Source organism: Leptonychotes weddellii, chromosome 2, assembly GCF_054177405.1.
Source record: "Leptonychotes weddellii isolate Sample4059 chromosome 2, ASM5417740v2, whole genome shotgun sequence".
Lineage (NCBI taxonomy): Eukaryota > Metazoa > Chordata > Mammalia > Carnivora > Phocidae > Leptonychotes > Leptonychotes weddellii.
Window position 1 is genome coordinate 108,299,132 of NC_138370.1, and position 21,033 is coordinate 108,320,164.

A 21,033-nucleotide genomic window follows, 5' to 3' on the forward strand; every position below is an offset into this window, starting at 1 on the left:
CACAAAAACAGTATGTTCCGAGCAGTAGCTGGTCTTCCAGACCTCCTGCTCTTTCTCTCAGCAGCAGCCTGGAGCCCTGCCACCTTCTTTTCAAAGCCCCACGGTTGCCATGGCAGCGGGTGCTACAGAAAGCACAGCTCCTTCATTACGTGAATTAACATTCGGAAGGGATTATCTCAGAAAGGACCTATGCACGAAATTATTTTAATTACATTTTCCTGGGAACTGGCATTGGTAAAAACCATCATGCATGCAGATGATTTCCCTTTGTTTCCCTTTTAAAGTACATTTTTGCCACAATAAATCTGATCAAAATGATTTTACAAAAACGACTCTGGCTCCAAGTATAGTCACGGAATTCCAAAAAGAATAAGATGACCATCTATAAATGGAAGCTGCTGAAAATGCACTTCAACCAATGTTTTTAAATGCCTCAAAGGAAAAAAATCATAGGGAACAGATTTTCAGAAACTTCCACTGACATTACATAGTGTCCACTTCTGTAAATCCATTCATTTTAAAAAAACCTTTACAATGAAAACATTCTCTAATCTGCTTCTGATGTTTGTGAGGCATCCTCTGATGCTATTGTTCTGTCGTTACTGTTTGCTTTTACAGACTAAATTCTAGCTTAAGCTTATCTGAAAAGAATGTTGCTGGCTATCTGACCTAAGCTAATGCATCTTACGAAGACATGAGTCAAAACTAAATTTGTTTTCTGTCTTTAGACTATTTCCTAGAAAAAAAGCTTCTTACAAGCTCCTCATTTCCTCTCCTTAGGGTGAGATACATAAGCTGACACAACTGTAACCACTCCGTTTAAACTTTTGGTGACTAATAAAAGGATGGAAAAAATGAGAAAGAAAGACTCAAGGTCGGCCTTGCATTGTAAGTACCAGCTGCTCCATGTTATGCCAGGACTTGAAAAGAGTTACAGAGTAGTATGTTACGTGGTTCATAACATGTCAAAATGCATTACTTGGGTTTTGATTAACCTATAATTGCCTTGCAGAAAGTGCTATATGTATATACTATAAAGCTACATGTTAATGAAGCAAATAAAACTTCATCTCCTTTCCTTCAAAGAACTGCTGTTTGGGGGGGGGGGGGTTGTAAATTATCTCCTGGAAATTGCCTGAAAGAAGAGTTTTGATAAGAGCAGAAAGCACCCTTGGCGACCTACCCATTTTGCTGTTTAATGTCCCCCTGGGATCCTCTTCTCTGCCCCTCTGCTAGCTCCTGAGCAGTCTCGGAACACAGGCTGGTGACTGTGGGCTGCCGTGGGACATTAACTGCAGGTTTACCAGCGCTCAATGCAGACGAATGCTGGTCAGCACTAAGACTGGCATTAGCATGCGGTCCAGATGCAGCAAATGAGGGAGGAGTGACAGCAGCCACGGGTGGAGGGGAAGCATGTGATGAAGTGTTCGCATGGGCTGGGGTGAAGGCGGACGATGGTGATGGGATGGATGTGACTTTTGGTGAAGACACAGAACCAAAGGGTCGTGGTGCCTTATTGTAGGCCATGTTGGTTGTGGAAGTGACTTTGGACACAGCAGGAGATGTAATGGGCACAGGTTTAACTACTTCTTTAGGTTCTCCCTATGTAAAATAAAAATAAACATACACAAAAACACACCAAATACATGCAAAATAGATTCACTGAAAAGAACACATAGCTAGTTTTCAAAAAGAGAAACACAATCATGTTAGCAGCCCAAACCTTACTTGTTTCTAGGTAAAAACAATGAGCATAACACGCATGCCAACTGATCCCAACATGCATAACACAGATGCACACGATGAGTGTATTTTTTTTATAAAAATGAAAGAAGTTTCAAAATATTTAGGAACTAGAGTAGGAAAACTATCAAAATGCCTAAATGCCATCATAAGTGTCAACAGACACTTTAATTTTCCAAAAGGAAAAAATTTTAAATACCCCACAATAAACAAAATATTGCTAACCAAAACATTTATTTTAAAATATCCAGTCCTGATTATAATTTCATCTTTCAAACATGTTTAATTATTCTCCAGAGTACAATTATTTGATTCATGCAGAAAAAAACCGCATATTTCTAAGTCTCCTATTTAAAAAAAAATTTAAACAGAAGGAAAAGATCATTTTCTCATCTAACTCAGAAATGTGCACATTCTAATGAATTACTTTGAATGAAGATACTGCTTAAAAGAAAAATCTCAACAATCCACCTGTTTCTCTCTCTGGAATGTTTTGAGATATTATTTGGAGATGGAATAAAAATTCTTTCCCTCTTCCAAAATAAATAGTTAATAGTTACATGAGGAAAAAAATGATCTTAGATGTTTCTTTATTGTCATTTATCAAAGAAAAATTAACTACTAAGAAAGATCAATTCCTCCTAAAATTAACATAGTTTGTTTGCAAACCCTATCCCAAAGAAAGTGTGAAGTTTAAAAACAAAACAAAACAAAAGGTCAAGCTTCTATGACATTCAAGAATAAATTCCTATTCACCCTACCATCCCAAAAGAAAACAATCAAATTCTTTTAAAAACCTACAAAGGTGGCCCTATTATATTTAATTTTAAGAAAAAAATAAGTAATCTAAATTAACCTTGTAGAAATAATAAAAGCTAATTGGGGGGGGAGGGAAGTAACTAAATGTCTCAGCAAATCAGTGTAAGTAATTCAATGGAAAGGCACAAATAAAATTAAGGAGAAAATCCCCCAAGTATAAACCAGCTATATTATGAAAAATGGTTTGGGACAATTTGAGGATATATATGACAGAAAAAAGGTACTTGCCAATAACCTAATCCAGAATACTCTGAAAATGTAATTAAAAACCTATTAATATTACTAATAAAATGTTATCAAAGACTTGTGATACTCATTTTCAGTAACCACCTTTCTCCTTAAAACATGTGAATAAAGATAGGTAAATTAAAAGTGAATGTGAATGTAAGAAATATGGAAATAAGATAATATATGGCACTAGAAATCATGTTTTAATAATACTGGTATAATTACAGATGTTAATTATGTATGTGTTGATTTCCATCCCTCACCCCCCACAATCTTTAAAGGAAAAGAACTGTAAGGAAAATTGTATTGAAACTATAAATTGTCAGTATGGCCTAAGACAAGGAATGGAAATGACAATGATTCAGGAGGGACTATCAAGTGGTACCTAGTGATACCAGATGAGAAACACACCTTCTGCACGGGAACTGGCTCAGGCTTGGGTGTAGCAGATGCCCTGAAGGGAAAAAAAAAAAAAAGGAAAAGAAAAAAAAAAAAACACATAAATTTTTGCAAACATCTTAATAGAATTTTTATTAGTATACACCTTAATATATTAAATAATCAGAATTTATAGTTTCATATCATAGTCTTGACTGTTTGTCTCTACTAATTAATTAACTCTGGTAATTCAAATGCTGCAAGTACCTAAACCCTTACACACTGGGTATTCATTAGTTATCTACACACTCAAAAGAGGAAAGGCAAACACCAATTGTGTTTCCTAATGTACCTGTGTTTAAGCTTTCAATTAAGGTTATTCCCCACCCAAAACTGAAAAGTATAATCAACAGACCTTCTCATCCTTGAGTGGTTCCTGAAATATCCACTCTGAACCTCTATCTCTAATAAGCATCTGCCTTTTCTCCTAACATCCAAGAACACGACCACAGGATATTGGGTCTCTCTGAAGATAATGAATAAATTCTGGTTGAACTGAGTCACCAAATGAGTATTTATTTTCTATTTACATTCTTAAGTGCTTGTGCAAGGTAATATATTTGTTATGCTAAAACTAAACGGTAAGTGCTTCCATTAGGCTGTAATTTCAGTGAAGGAAATGACCATATCCCATTTGTGTCTCTATACCAGCACTGTGCCTGGCATGTAGTAAGTCATCAGTAATGAGTGTGGAAAGGAGAGAATAAGGAAAGAAGGGCAAAACTCCATGCATAGAACATATTTCCAAATTCAAATTATTTCCGATATATGCTTTTTTATTAGGTTAGCATGGACTAACAGTAACAATTTGGTTAGCATGGACTAATAGTAACAATAATTGATTTGGAGCAACTATCACATATAATCATGACAACCAAAGTAGCAACTATCCTTAGGCCCATTTTTCAGATGAGGTATTTCAAAGTTTAAAGTAAATTACATAGGATACAGCTGGCTGACAGTTCTTATATATTACAATATACTAGCTGCAGTCTAGTAACTAAATGATTGGGAAAGCTAAAGGCTATTTACCCAGTATTAAGGTACATTATGTTTAATAATGCCAGAAATGTGACTCCTCTTATAATACAGGCTGCAGATAAGACATCAAGTGCAAAATTCAAGAAATGTAACCACAGTATGTAAATAAATGATAACAATTTAAGCTACAAACCATGAGATTGTTTTACTTAACAGAGATAACAGATCGCCAACAGAAGAAGCTAGCATAGGATATTTGATCTCTATAAGTATAACCTAATAATGAACTCCGATCAACATTTTTAGCAGCAACTGAATTTTCCAGTAACAACTAATTTGGTTAGTTAGGACAAGCACTGACTGAATAATTGGCTAACCTAATGAGAGGCCACAATGGATGCTAACATTCAGTTACTACAATATAGAATTATACTCTGTGAAGTTGCATAACTTTCCATGTGTACTCTCAAAAAGATTTCTCTTTTAGCTTGTAGGGTTATTATCATAAGCAAAGGAAACAAGTTCAGGTACAGAACAGTGGAATCTTCCTTTCATTGAAATTTCACATGAGATGTAATCACAAAGGATCTACTCATTAAAACCACCCAAGACATTATGGAAGTTTGCCATAATAGGATGGTTTCCTTTTTCACCTGGATACTTAAAGGTGCATGGAACTCTTCTAGCAACATAAAAACAGTCTATAAAAAAGAACTTGATATTTAACAGTCACCACGTTTCCAAACAGAATAAAATGCATATATCCTATGTCTATGAAAACAAACCCCTTAGTTTTTCCCAGGTGTTAGTTCTTAACCAATGTTAGCAAAAATAACAAGAACCTTCGAAATAAAAATAAAAAAAAAAATAACAAGAACCTTCGAATGGTTAGTTTACTTAATTTTGGAATCCAACCTCTTAATTTTGTTGAGAAAGCACAGAATAATAATAGTTCTAAAATATTTTATGTATTGGAAGTTCAACAAAAATACTGTACTGCTTGAAATCTTGAATTCACAAAAGAACTTAAAATCTGAAACTTGAATCTATGTGCCCTGCTTACCTTCTGATAGTCTCACAAGTGCAACTACCTGAACTAAGACAAGCAGTCAGAAAAAAAAAAAAAATGGATAACACACCCTCAAAATCCCAGAATTGAGTCCATTACACATTAAAAACACAAACATCATTTTGTTGGGAAAAGACAGACTTACTTATAATGAAATGTCAAATAAAGTAGTTGGCACTAGGTGCAATAAAAATTAGTTCCTTGGGTTTAAATATTTAAATAACCACCAAATGAGTGGTTATTTAGATTTAGATTTCCTTAAAGTTACTTCATCACATGACATGCAGGTATTCATCTGACCTCTGAATATTTATAGGAGCTCATACTTTAAGCCATATAGTTTTTTTAACCCTTCTATTTAAAATGGCCCTCATTTTATTTTTTTTAATTTTTTAAAATTTAATTGACATTTCTTTTTTAAGATTTCATTTATTTGTTTGACAGACAGAGAGACAGTACAAGCAGGGGGAGTGGAAGGAGAAGCAGGCTCCCCGCTGAGCAAGGAGCCCTAAACAAGGCTCAATCCCAGGACCCTAGGATCATGACCCAAGCCGAAGGCAGACCTTCAACCAACTACGCCACCCAGGCGCCCCTAAAATGGCCCTCATTTTAAAGTATGGTTTTGCTTTTTGGAGTAAAGAGAGGTCAAACTGTCCACATTAAAAATATTTGGAAAAACATTTTTAACACACAGTATATGTACCTATAACACACACTAGTTACATTTTAAAAGATCAGATTTTTAAGTGTATTTATCTTATATTTAAGTGTATTTTTTACTTAAGTGTATATTTAAGTATAATTACATACTCTTATGACACTAAAATTACTGTGCTTTGAGAAATTAAAATACATGACAAATGAAATCTGCAAAATTAATGAACAGCATTAGTACCAGCTTTAAAAAAATCAAACTTTACTAAACATTACAAAATAACAAACTAAGATATAAACCAACTTTTGTTCTCAAGTGTGTAGAGATTTTTTAAAATGTTAATACATAATGTTTTTGAGAATACACATAGTTGGAAAAACTACACATTAATACAGCTCTCTTGAAAAATAATTTGGCATTTATTTATAAAAAGCCTTGAAGAAAGCTCGTGCCCTTTGACATAATAATCAATTTCTGGGAATCTATCATAAGGAAACAACCTGAAATATGGAAAGGGCTTTATGTATAAAAATATTCATTCCCTACAGTGTAACTTATAATAGTGAAAAACTGGAAACAACAGATTAAATACACAACAATGAGGAAATGGTTAATTGCAATAAAACCACAAGATGAAACATGCAATGATTAAAACCATTCTTTGAAAGAATCCCGAAATGCATGATAACATGTATTAAATGAAAAAAGGAAGATGTAAAATAGCATACCCAGTATGGTCAGTGCATGGAAAAAGCAGATGGAAACAGACTAACATTTTAGTAAAGGCTCTCTATGAATGATACTTGTTTTTTTCTCTTTTGTATTTTCTGTTTTATGAAACATACATGTACTACTTTTTATAGCAAGTAAGACTATTTCTCAAAGTATGTTTCACACAAAGCTACTTTTCAAAAACACAAAACAAAAAAGAGGTTCTGTTACCAAAGATATCTGGAAAACTTAAGTTATATAAGCATGTTAGCCACAGAACTTCTCAGAGCCTTTAAATGCCTAAAGAAAAAAATACTGCAGATTGTTGTCCATACCCCTTTGTAGCATGGCATACTAATCTATTCAGAATACTTACTTATTTAGGAAACCTTTCTCAAGACTGGAGTTAGGGAAAAAACCCTCTGGGAAATGCTATTTTAAAGAAACAGTAAAGAAAGTAAATCCTTGTAAGTCTGAAATGTTTACTTAAGTCTCCTACAAGTGGCTAAAATAAAGGAAAAGAAATATTATAATCCATACAATCCTCAAAACCTTTTGTCATACCAAATATCTTCTTTATCAAACTAGTGCTTTCTTTAACTGTGTTTAATAAGTAAGATACCCAAAGATTATGAGAATAATGTAATCAATGTTTAAGGGAGGAAAATCCCATTTCCTTCACCAAACTGAAATATGTATTTCCTGTGTTCCCTGAGGAGAAAATCCTAATACATGAATAAGAAAAACTATTTCTCAAAATTAAGATTTTTCTTTCTTTAAAAAAAGATTATACTGAGCATCTGCTCCTTTAGAAATATCAGAGATCACTTAAAAGTGAATCATTTTTAAAAGACTTTTAAATAGATAAGCAGTTTTAAAAACTGAGGTATAATTAGTAAAAATTATTCCTACATTGTTCTCTTAAAATCCTGGGAAATATGCAACAGGGTAATATATCTCCATTTCAACCACAGCGATCATCACAAGTCACTTTTGTGTAGTGTGTGTTTCAAACCAGCAGAGATCCTGGCAATGGCTAAGTGCCATGGGCTCAACAATTTGCTTATTGTTCTCTCTTCTCTTAGTGTGAAGCCACTGTACAGGAGTAAGCCATGATGGTGAGAGACTAGTGCCTTGGCCCAATACTCTCCTCAGCTCATGGAATTCAAAGAACAAAGCCATCAGTGTGGCTAGAACAATCTATTTTGAAAGTTGATTGATTTTTGTGAGAGCAGCATCCAAAATAAAAATCCCTGGTGCACTGCATCCAGTTTCAGAACTTCTGGCTACACAGCTGAAAGATTTCTATGTTATAATGGATTTTATTAGAAACTAGAATTGTGATGCCCTGGTTAGAATAATGTATAAGAAAAATAATGCCATAAATAAGCAATAGTTCTATCAGGGATTAGATTCAAAGGAGTCAAACAAAACTGCATCTTATGAACACCCAATGAATGGTGTTATATTTAAGTTATATAATGAATTAATGCATTTTTCTAATACTGCTTTATAAAATAATGTGCTTTTAGTTAAAAAAAATAGCCAATGAATGTTTACACTGGTATTTAAGAATGAGGAATTAAGCAACAAAACTAAGACTGATAAAAATTATTCACATTACTCATTATGTCTTGGTGACTCCTTCAACCATATCTAATATACTTAACTCATAAACAATCATACAGAAAACAGGAGGATTTTTAAGTTCCTCTTCTGTGAGATGAGCTCTATCTAAGTTTCCCACAGCATGGCCATCTTTGGGCTCACTGACCTCAAGACCCATAAACACTAGGGTACATCATTAATCACTTTAATTGCAAAGTTGTCAATTTGCAATAACAAAGCAACTCCAGAGGGGGGAAAAAGTGAGCACTCAAGTGTGCAGAGGGATGTCTCCTTAAACAATTTCCCCATATTTTATTGTACTTCCAGTCTACTGCAAACTCAAAACTTAAACATTTAGATCACTTATGGCAACGTAGTCATGCTTTTTTCTAAACAATTTGAGAATATATGTAAGGATTAAATTTTCTGTAAATAAAGTACAAAAAAGTTATAACACCTTTTGGCTTATAAAAGATTGTGCTCACCACATATACATGCACTCATACACAGTCTCACTTTCGATTTCTCTCTCACTCTGCATCTTCTCTATCTTACCTACGGGGACAAATAAAGTACATTTTTTTCCTTTCGAAAGGGAGAAGGAACCCAAAGCTGGACAGATTTTGAACAGTAAGAGAAAGACAGGAAGAAGACAGAAGCAAGGGAATTGTGCTAGCCCATCTGAGACCCGAGACCCCCTCTGCTTGCGCTTGGCTTGAACCTGGGAGAGGCTCTGATAAATCCAGAACAAACAGTTGCCACTTGATAATTACTTCCATATGTAAGGATGAGGGGCTTTTGTTCTAAGCTCCTTCTCAGATGGTCATAGCAGTTGATGGGGTTTGAGAAGAAATTGTCATCAACCAATTCTAAATCAAGCCAGAAAAGGACAGAGGGAAGGAGGGAGAAAAAGTGGGAAGAAAAAAGGAAAGGACTTCTACTGAGCTTGCCTGACCTTCATGGGACACTATTTGGGGGCAGAGCGGGGGTTTGGGGGGGGGAGAATAGAGAAGGGAACATTAGGCAAATTTAAAATGATAAAGTATTTCCCAACATACAAATAATGACAGTATCAGTGTCAGCATTACATTACATTACCATTTACTGGGGCCTTACTAGGAACTCGACACTGAATTAAAGGCCTTATATATAACACTGTGCTTAATTTCAGAAATAAAGCCCAGAAATATTAAATAATTTGGACTGCTAATGCCAAGTTTAATGCCAATGTTCACATTTTCCTCCCTCTTTTTTTTTTTTTTTTTAATAGGATTTTTATTTTTTTTTATTTATTTTTTTATTTTTTAAAGATTTTATTTATTTATTTGCGAGAGAGAGAATGAGAGACAGAGAGCATGAGAGGGAGGAGGGTCAGAGGGAGAAGCAGACTCCCTGCTGAGCAGGGAGCCCGATGCGGGACTCGATCCCGGGACTCCAGGATCATGACCTGAGCCGAAGGCAGTCGCTTAACCAACTGAGCCACCCAGGCGCCCCACATTTTCCTCCCTCTTATATATCCATCTCACCCAGCCAACAAATTAACAAATATTTCTTCTTCTCATGGTATGTGGCTTTATATTTTATGGTGGAAGTTCACAAATTCAATGCTATTAAGATCTTCAGAAATGCAAACTGAATACTGATCAATTTGAATAACTAGTTTTGGTGACAGTTTTGTATGTTACTTGACATCTTTCACTTGAGATCACTCCTTCAATCTCTCCAGTCATCAATATTTATTGAACTGCAGGCACTGTTCCAGCTATAGGGAATACAGTAGTAAACAAGGCAAAGAAAGTCCCTGCCTGAAATCTACATTCTAATGAAGGAGGCAGATAATAAGTAAATAAATAAGATAGTTTCATACAGTGTGATAAATGCAAAATTTCACATTTTTCTACTTGATTCTAGATGGAAGAAATTTTTTTTTACTCAAAGTTTATTTTCACAAGAATATTTTTAACAGGGTAAAGTTAGGTCTTCCATTCTGCCTCATGTCCATACTCAAAATAACCTCAGAACCACTGAAGGAAAAAAATGCATTTTTCTAACTAGTATTTATAAAAGAACTTCTATCAAAAAGAACGCTAAAGAAACTTTGTAGTATTTTAGATATGTTCAAGTTTAAATAAAAGGAACTTCAAAGTTCAGGATAATGCATTCTTATTATCGGTAAAATTCTTTTACAGTGAAAATACCATTTCAGTAGAAATTTTAAATAAGTAATCTATTTTATATGCCCCACTGTTAAGAAATGGCAAACTTTACTGTAAAGGGCTAGACAGTCAATACTTTAGGTTTTGTGGGTCGTGGGATCTCAATTTAACTACTTAAAGGCTCTGTCAGAGCAAGAAGGATGATACAAATGTAAATGAGTGAGCATGCCTGTGTTCCAATAAAACTTTATTCATATATACAGGTGGGGGACTAAATGTGGCCAACCTCTGGTATAGATCATTTTATGGTTCTGATTATAACAAACCTTCTAGGAAATAATTCTATATGAGCATGGCTCTTTTGGACTCTAAGCCTCACAATTATTCTGAATAAAAAAATCCTAATTACAATTTGTTCAGACACTTGACAGGTGTAAGAAATGAGAGTTTAGCTTCTCGTCATTCTTTCTGTGGTTGCTGGGTACTACCTGTCGTTCCTTTTAAACCCTCTACTTCAAAGTTTCCTATTACTTGCAATTGAATGACCCATCTAAACTTCCAAATCACCCATTCAAATAAAATTCACACCACATGGCACGGATATGAAGCTTGGTGAAGAGACAGAGAGTTAATGTTACTGGATTAAAGATGACATTTTAAGCACTATTTTTAACTCCACTGCTCAGCACCTCAGTTCATTTGCTAATACATGATAAAGGCTACTAAAAACCTCTCTCACCTTCTTCTACATATTGTAAATGGAACTATTAGTAATACAATTTTTAAAAAAATTCTAAAAGAGCAACTAAAAAGGATGCACCATGCATTCTGTAAGAGAAGCTGAAAAGTATAATTTCCTTCTTTCCCACTCTTGTCCCCAAAACTCTACTTTATTTCACATCAGGCATGGATGGTAATACTTTCGGGATTGATATAAACAAGAATTGATAACAGAGTTGCATTCTCTGAAAACCTACTAGGTTTATATCTTTCTTTGGGCACAATGCTAATCACTTCTATTTAATATAGCTTCTTGGGGCACCTGGGTGGCTCAGTCATTTAAGTGTCTGTTTCCGGCGCAGGTCATGATCCCAGAGTCCAGGACCCCATCTCTGTGTGGGGCTCCCTGCTCCAGCGGGGAGTCTGCTTCTCTTTCTGCCCCTCCCCCTTCTCCTGCTCTCTCTTGCTCACTCTCTCTCAAATAAATAAATAAATAAATATTCTTTAAAAAAAAAAAAAATATATATATATGGCTTCTCTTCCAGCTCCAATCAGGTAGAAAGAATATTTATTTTTATCAACATAGTCCTTCACTGCTAAGATAAAAATAATAGGATTTGCAAAGTAAATAATCTACCTGTGAAAACTCAGGAGTTCCATTTATACATCTACATTTTTCTTGCTCTTTCAGTGATACTATTAAAATACCCTTAAATAACAAATGTGGTTAACATTCATATTAGGAAAGTAGGCATCAATAACAAACTATATGCATAACTAGATTTTCACAGACTTCTAGCAATGCATATAAAACTCATTGCTTCAGGAAAACCCTGATAGGTGTCAGATGCTGGAGAGTAGGATAAAAGTAGTACAAAAGCAGGCACAATTCATAAACATAATGTTTGTTTCCTTATTTTTTTTCCTTCCTTTTAGGAAAAGCTTAGAGCCCTAAAAAGAGAGAGCCTACCTTTCATATTCAGGCTTTCTCTTACCAAGATCTTCATTGATAGAGGAATTCTTTGAGAAATAGGAGAAATAGCTAAATGAAGGTTGCAAGTCTAGGTTACCAAAAAATAAATTAGCTACTCTACAGTTTCTTTGTTGATACAAGGATGATAATCCTTCCCTTGAGGAATTGCTTTGAGGATAAATGTAATACACCTTTGCAACTGACACAAAGTCAGCAGTGATAGATACTACTTTCCTACTCCTTATACAGAAGATTTGACCCTTGAGTTCTAGAAGTTATTTTGTTTCTTATTATATACTGTTATAATCAAACCGAATTATCTACCAGGATAAGTTCCAAGAGAAAACAACAACAAATTAGAAATGGATGAAAAAAGATCACTTGTTGAGTACCAACAAATGCCAATAATTTCACTTGGCCCATTACATAAATTAGCTCAACTATTCTTCCTGAGAGATTAATATTGTTCTCATTTTAAATATAGGAAACAGAAGCTCAAATGAGTTAAATAATTTGACCACAATTTGAAAAAGGCAGAACCAAGATTTGAACGCAAGTTCTCCACATGCTTTATAAGCAGCTCTAACTCTCTGCCTTCTAAGAATATTATAGATCCTCCAATCTATTCTTCCATATTTTTCCAGAGAAGAAGAATATTTTTCCCCATGGCAATAAGAATTCTCTAATAATTTCATTTTCCAGCAGGATGGAGCTAGAGGCTCCTTAATGAACATCATCTATGGTGCTAAACTGAGTGTTCTACTCAAAATGCAACCAGCTTCTGAAGTTAGTGGCTGTGTAGATCCCAAGATACCACATCATAAGATCTTCCTGTGCATATGTCAAGAACTACGTTTCTATCTCCTCTTCTTCACAATCTTGAGAAAATAAAGGAACTGGCATCATAGTCTACCCATTACAACTATCAACGGTGATATGCTACCAATAATCCAGAATGAATCAGACCTTCTCATTCCTGACCAATATGTCCTATACCCGATGTCACTTCAAGTTCAAGGGCAATACCTATGTTATAATTTCCTTAATTTATTTCATTAATTTATTAATTAATTCCACAAATATTCATTGGAGCCCCTAACACACCAAGTTGTTGTAGGAAGTGGGGCAATGAAACACACTATCTACTTTGAGGGAGCTTACATTCTATTTGGGAGAGGCAGACTAAAAACAAACAAGTATATCACATGGTAATGAGTGAAACAGAATCTAGTAAAGCAAAACAGGGACAGGGAAACATAATTCTATATAAAGGAGTCAGAGAAGTCCTCTCTACTAAGATGAAATCTGAGCAGAGACCTGAAGTAGAGAACTCCAGGCCAACCAAATAGCAAGGTAAAGAAAGTCTCTAAGGCAGGAATGTGCCAGTGAGGCTAGACTAGGGCTAGGGCAGTGAGAGGCACAGCCAGAGAGAGAACCGGGAGCCAGAGCACATAAACTACTTTATGCCAATATAAGGACCTGGTCTTCTACTCCTGTAAGTGAGAGGGACAAATATTCTTAAACACAGCACTTCATTTTGTAAGAAAGTTAAATCCACATCTGAAGTTAAAGAAGATTAAATCTAAATACGGTGTTGAGCAATAAACTAGCTATTAGCATATATACTAATATATTTGTATATATGTTTGAACAGTATAAGCCTACTTACTAACCATAAAAGAAGGGGAAGAAAGGAGAACTAAAACTTGCCCAAAATCTTAAATTTACTGAGACAAACAAAATACAAATGGAAGATAGCAAAATATCTAATTTGTTCTTCATACATCCAAAGTGTAAGGTAATGCTCTTTGAAGTTCACGTTTATATGCTCTCTGTCCTATACTGATATAGGAGGCAGAATTTTGCCACTAACTTTTTCCAGATACATCTCTTTTTCTATTTTTGTCTAGGTTAAACACATTAAATTGCAAACTTTTCTTGTAAAGTGGGTATTTTTAGGTATTTCAATAAAATTCAAGAGGACAAGCATTCCAGTACTTAGCACAGCCTTATTAGGAAAACAAAGTCAGTCTGCTGTCTTGTGGAGAGCACAGGAATGAAAACGTTTCATTCTTTACAGTCTCAACTTAGGTTTTTCCGTTTATTTAACCCTCAAAAAATAATTTGGGGTATGTTTAGATCTTTTAAAAATCTGGAGATAGTTACTCAGAGTCCAGGAACTTAAAAATTAATGGTCAAATTGGTTATTTTAGTCATAGATACATCAGGTCTACCCTTGTTTAATTATTTTAAGATGAGACCAAATTCCACATTTATCAGTTCACTGTAGAATCTTGTCCAATATCCTCATCACTGAATCTCATTAAATTAGTTCAAAGTATTTAATATGATAATAATATCTAAACCTAAAAAGGGAATATTTAAAGCCAGCAAACATTAAAATATTCATTCATTTTGGGGTGCCTGGATGGCTCAGTCAGTTAAACGTCCGACTCTTGATCTCAGCTCAGGTCTTGATCTCAGAGTCATGAGTTCAAGCCCCACATTGGGCTCCACACTAGGCGTGGAGCCTATTTAAAAATAAAATAAAATTAAATTAAATAAATAAATAAATTTGTTTATTCTTTTAAGTTATTTTATTATTTGTGATTAGCACATAATTATCACAATATACCATCACATAGAAAGAACTGAAATGCATTCAATTTTTCCTTTATTAAGAAACTTTGTTTTATAGACACTGAATTTTGTTTGTAAAGTAAAACAGTATTGCTTACATTTCTGATTAATAATTTAACGGATTTTGTGAAATTTAGGCTACATTAGAATTCCAGAGCTTCCCAATGTTAACAAAGTATTTTTTTTAAACAAAGGGATGATATAAAACCTTATAAATTATATTCTCTACCCTAAGACCTCTTTTATGAAAGAAGAAAATCTGAAACTGTAGCAAATTAGCAACACATTCTAGCTATTTTACCAAAAGGTGAGCTTACTGTCCTGAGAGAATTAATGCCCTCCACCACTGTTCGAATCTAATACATTAGAACATGACCCTTGAATACTGCTTCACAATAGCACACAATTCACAACATACGTTGACTCATCATGTAAGTTCAGTAACACCCAAACTGGTCTACACCCTTCCATGGGACAAATCCACTGATCAAATGTCAAACTGCTTCAAAAATGTATAAATGCTTATTCTCAATTTCAGCACTTATCTCATTGGAGACCAGGAACAAACAGTTAAAACTGGCACCAGGGTCCAAGGACTGCCAAGTGAGTAGAAGTGGTATAGACCACCAGTGTAAAACATTTTATCACAATACAGAGTCAGAAATATATTTTATATCATGACTTACCTAGAACAAATATGAACCAATAAAACACATATTTTCATGTGCAGTTCATTAAAACATATTCTGTTCTAGTCCATTTCATTTACAAAACAAAGAAGGGAAGGAGAGGAGATGCTGGTCCTTACTCAAAAAACTAAATGCATAATAAGCCTCAGTTTGAGAAACACTAATCTTTACTCAAAGGCAGACAACACAGAAAGGTCTGGAAGCTTGACAGGTCATATAATAAACACAATGGCTAGCTAATAGTGGTCACACAAATAGTAGCTCACTGAATTGAAACAGCTCATTCATAAAACAATATTAAACTAGTTTAACTTCTGAAAAACAATACATTCAGTAATATCCTCAAAGGAATAAAATAAACAAACATAATAACAACAATAATTAACATGGGGCTTTGGCCAGGGCATGTCTGTAAAGTTCAATCTCACTAAATTTGCTTTTGACAGAATTATAATCACTGAGAAGACCAGAAATGCTGACCACAGGTTACTATATGTATTGTTCCAATAATGATATCCTCTAGCACTTATTATAAACTGAACTAGATGGTGGAGATTTTCCCTACCTGATAATGTGCGAAAATTTAGAAAAGCCAAACACTAGTACCTAACTCTTAAGACAAATAATCTGAACTGTGTTAGGCTCTTTAATGAGAAGAAAACACATCCTCTAATCTGATATCTCCCTTATGTTGGTGCTAAGCACCCCCTAAAAGATCTCTTAGTAATTCCTATCATATTTACTACTTCTTTTTATTAGATTCACAGAAGGACCTGAGACCTCACAAAGGATCAGAAATAGTCCACAGAAAAATACACAACGTGCTCTCTACTGTGATCTTAAAAAAATACAAAACAAAATGAAACTATTTACAATAAATGTAAAAGTACTTAAGAAACTTTGGCATCGAAGTTCCTGATTCCTTTTAAGATAACAATGATTCTTTTCTTCCATAACTATTCTGATATTTAACTCTTTTGGCTGCTTTTCTAAAATGCTCTTGCGGAATACCAACAGTGGGATTTTAATTAAAAGGACTTTCACTTAATTAGAGTTGTCTAACTGGAATGGGCTGTCTGGTAGTGATGTTCACACAGGAACTGTATCATTGTTTCAGAATTCCTTTCTAGGAGAAGGCTAGACTAACTGACCCACGAGGTCCCTTCAAGCTCAGGGGAACACGAATACCTCTCTAACACAGTCTGTATAATACAGTGACCTTTTTCATTCTGAGTATCTATCTGTATTAGGTAATTCTTTTATCCCTCCTAGGAATGTATTATTACCTATGACAAGGTGGAAGAGACTATGAACAGACTAAATCCAACACTAACATTGACCTCAAAGACAAGCAAACCATTGGTAAATCTTTCAAATTCAACTAAGTTAGCCTAGTCCTTTGATAAGTAGTGTAGCCCCTAGAATGTCCAGTACGTCACAGAGTTAAGAGCAGATTGCCCAGATTCTAATCCTAGCTCCTAATTTACTAGCTGTTTAAGTGTAAGCTCTCCATTTCCTCATTTGTAAGATTAAGAATAGTAACAATATCTATCTTATAGAGGGTTATTGTGAAAAATAAATGAAAAAAAAAGGTAAGGTGCTCAGAATAGTAGTTGCCAAATAAATAGACACTATTATAGTGTCAGCTGTATTTATTACCCCCCATGACATGAAAACTGAACATAAATTACAACTATAATCTTCCAGGTTCCAGGCTTTTATGAGAGAGAATCTAACATCAAACACAATATAGTTCTGTGAAAGCCAACTCACCAGTCTAATTTCAGAAAATGTCAGTTCTTGGCTACCATAAGAATCAGGGAGTACTGGGGATAATGGGAAATGGGAAAAATAACCCCATTCCACATCATTCACAGTATATAGAATCATCCCTAAATCTCCAGAGTGAAACTAAAGTCTACTTGTCTTCTGAACAGTTCTTTCAACTAGCAACAATCCTAGGCAAGGTGATGGCTGCATTTGTTTCTAAAAAGCTAGATGAAGGAGAAAGTACTGAATTACTAAGGTAAAGTCAATGACTCTTCTTTTCTAAATTCCCCTCCGGGACTTTACTGAACCCAAGGTACAAGGACAACACATAGGCTCACCACAGCATGCAATTACGTGTACTTGCCCTCAGAGGTAACATTTGGGGGATAGTGTGGGCCACGGATGCCTCTGAAACCATCACAGTCACTGGCAAGGGAGTCTACACAGATAAGGAACTATCACCGACTGTCCAGAGAACAAGCTCTGTTCCCAATCCCCAAGAAAAAATCCAGCATATTAAAACTTTATCCAAAAGTGCTGCCAAGTACTGAAGTTCTGTAAACAAACAAACAAAAAAGTTATGATGGAAACAGTCAAAGCCAAAAACATGTTAAGTTATGGTATAGCCAAAGTGTTTCCTTCTCTCTCATTTGTATCAGTGGTTACAATCCAAAAACCCAGTCATACGTGGCAATAAAATATAAAAATTATAGATCAGAGTTAGCAGCTATGTTCATGGGCCACACCCAAGGCTGTGGGTGAGCTGCATACCTCAATTAATGTTGAGATCCACATTTAAGGAAATTAAACCTGCATTATAATTTTTGTTCCCGTTTTGACACGCACAACATCTAAGAGTTTGGCTGCTTTCACACATGGCCTTGTTTTCAGCTGTCTGTCCCATAAAATTGCAATTTAGCATCTCACTGATCTCCTGTTTTCTAGGGAAACCTACCCCAAAGCAAACACTTACATATGCTTATGCTTTGGTGTTCCTATGAAAACAAGATGTGGCATGACTCACTGCTCTTCTTGTTGAATTACGTGCCTTCTGAAGAGACCAGCAGTTAAATGTGCTGGAATACTGATGAGTATGGCTATAAGAAACCAGTTATTTAGAAGGAACATTTGTAGAGGTAGAGCAGCCTTGTAAAAATAGCACTAGATAGAAGGTCCAGTTCAGATAATTACAATTTTCCATTTCAGAGTCACCAAAAATGTTTGCTGCAACCTAAATATCTGCTATAATCTATGTTTGATAAAACTGGGTACTAAGAAAACTAGGCCAGTGTCAGAAATTTGACAAAATCTTTAGTAAAGTCTTGAGAAATCAAAGAATTCCATAGATACTAATAGGTCATCTAAATTGGCTTTATATAATATCAACATTAAAATCATTAATAAAATTTTTTATTTTTCAGGTTTCCTGATAGACAAATAATAACTTGGTCTATGTCAAACTATCACAATTTCCTACTAGTCTAATCAAAATCCTTCGTTGTATAAATTTATTTTCTTTAGTTTACCAAAAATACTGAGCATGAATATCTACACATAGACTCAAATATTGCTACAGCTGAAATGCTTTAGACAAAAAATTTCATAACTACATGCACAAACTGAACACATCGTTTTATTAAAAACACTCTTCAAGATCAATAGACACTTACATAACTTAATTCTCATTACATTATTATTACCAGAAAAAAGAGACCCTGACACTTCATTTTACAGAAAAATATAACAGAGCAGTGATTTTTGATCTCACCTAGAATAAAAGTAAAGCAACGAATCCAGCCTGAAAGCCCAAATTCTTATTCCCAAAGTAGGTCAGTATTATAACCCTTGGTTATACATGAATATATTTCAAGGCCCAATATATAAAGCAAATGAAAGCACAGCTTCTCCAGCTCAAGTACAAGTATAGGCAGAAAACTCCGAATGCACTCCACTGGCCATGTTATACCACCACCACAGGACACTTCAGGATAGAATTTGATACAGATGAATCTTCTTTATATATAGACAGGAAAAATGAAGTTCAGAAAGAAAAGGTTAACTACTACTTCAGTATCCTTTGTACTACACTTGAAATCTTAACCTTTTCTATGCCTCCGTTTTCTCATTTGAGAAATGAGTATATTTTCCACTCAGACCTCCTGTACAAAGAGAGAGCATAATATCAAGAAAATTAAAAGCATGATTTTTTGGAACCAAGCCTTACATCTCAATACTATCTTCACAACAGTAACTCATACAAGTTAAGTAACGTCTCTGAATTAATTTCTTCATCTGTAAAAGAGGTTACCACCTCTCTCACTGGATTATTCTGAGGATTAAAGGATGTAATACATGTAAATTATCCAGCACTATACCTACGACTTGTGTTGATAAATAAAACAGCCTAGACTTTGTACAGCATTTCTAGGTATTTATAAAATGAATCTACTTAACATTGTTATCATTATACAGTACTGTCATGGTCAAGTTCATTATAAGCAGTTTATGTCACTAATTTGGCACTTTAGTAGTAGCTGAAGTAAAAGATTCAAATGAAAAAGTTTACATACTAAAGTTAAAAGCAGAAGGATTCTTCACATTAGTAGTCAATTCTACTAGGCCACAATTCTATATCATCTAAGGAGAAATAACATTTGAAAAACTTACAAACATTGGAGACTAGGTTTTTATATATACGTAGCATATTAGAGGCATTTTATTATACATTATATCAATTTTTTTTTACACTGATGAAACCTGCTCACAAATTTGATAATGCTACCCCCTTCCTTAAAGCTGTTTCTGCTCTTATACCATATGCATTTGTCAAAATTATAATTAAATAATTATGTTACTATGCTCACTATCTCCTTGATTCGCTAGTGTAGCAGTTTCATGACGGCAGGTACCACGTCCACCTAGTTCAACTCTGTATTCCTGAAGTACATCTTGGAAGAATGCATTATCTGTGTGTATATATACAGTCAGACCAGAAGAAAATATATAAGAATGTTTGTTTTCCCTAGACGGCATGAGTTTCTTATTTTCTGTATCTTCCAAATGGTCTTCATTATATGTGTAATTGTTTTACAAACGGACAGTAGCCATTAAATATTTTCTTACGGAGAAAAGTGCTTAAAATAAAAGGTAATAGATAAAAAGGAAAACAAAGCATTAATTTGAAAGCCACTTAAATTCAAACGAGTTTGCAATCTCTTGATGGAAGCTGGCCTCTAAAAGGGTTTACAGCACGTACTCAGGAAAAGGGACACAAAGAAAAACAACTGGTTTTAAATAATAAAATGATGAAAATTGTATAAAGATGATAGAAAGATAATAAGGCAAATAACAAAGGGAAGATGAGTGTCTCATTCCTAGCAAAGACTTGTATGGCAAAGTGATTACAAAGACATTATCTGTGCAGATTATCTGTACTATGGCACGATATAAATAAATATCTGAAGAATGTGAAAGAAGAGATTTTTTTTTTTTTTAACAAAATGTATTTTCAGAAAACATTTTCACATTTCCCACAAGCTTACTTAGGCCATTCATCCTCCCATGCTATGTCTACATATACTCCGAAATGCTAAATTTCTTTCTATATAAAAGAAGTGGAATTCAAACATGCAGTAAAAACACAACACATCAAGAGCTATGTGATGTGGTGAGGAGAGAAGCGCTCCAGGGTCCCTGACCTCAGTGGGCTAAGTGAATCCATGCAGAGAGACGGTTAGTGGCTCACACACTCCTTCAGGGCCCACTTCACCAGCAAGTGCTCTCTATAGAACACTCTCTTACTGAATCCCAATACACACAATTCTCCCAAACTT

At 34.6% G+C, this 21,033-nt stretch overlaps 1 protein-coding gene across 4 annotated transcripts in view; it reads right to left on the reverse strand.

Moving 5' to 3' along the window:
• PDLIM5 (PDZ and LIM domain 5) overlaps positions 1-21,033 on the reverse strand; it is a 203,590-nt gene that overhangs the window by 82,277 nt on the left and 100,280 nt on the right. For 2 of the 4 annotated variants that reach the window (XM_031028410.2, XM_006733529.3), the window contains exons 4-5: positions 3,202-3,244; positions 1,184-1,275 (exon numbers count right to left, since the gene is read on the reverse strand). The exons of 1 other annotated variant lie outside the window; for it this stretch is intronic. In XM_031028410.2, coding sequence (XP_030884270.1) covers positions 1,184-1,275; positions 3,202-3,244 — 135 coding nt within the window. Of the gene's footprint in view, positions 1-1,183; positions 1,603-3,201; positions 3,245-21,033 lie in introns of all 4 variants that reach the window. One more of the 4 variants, XM_006733530.3, reaches the window with a different exon arrangement.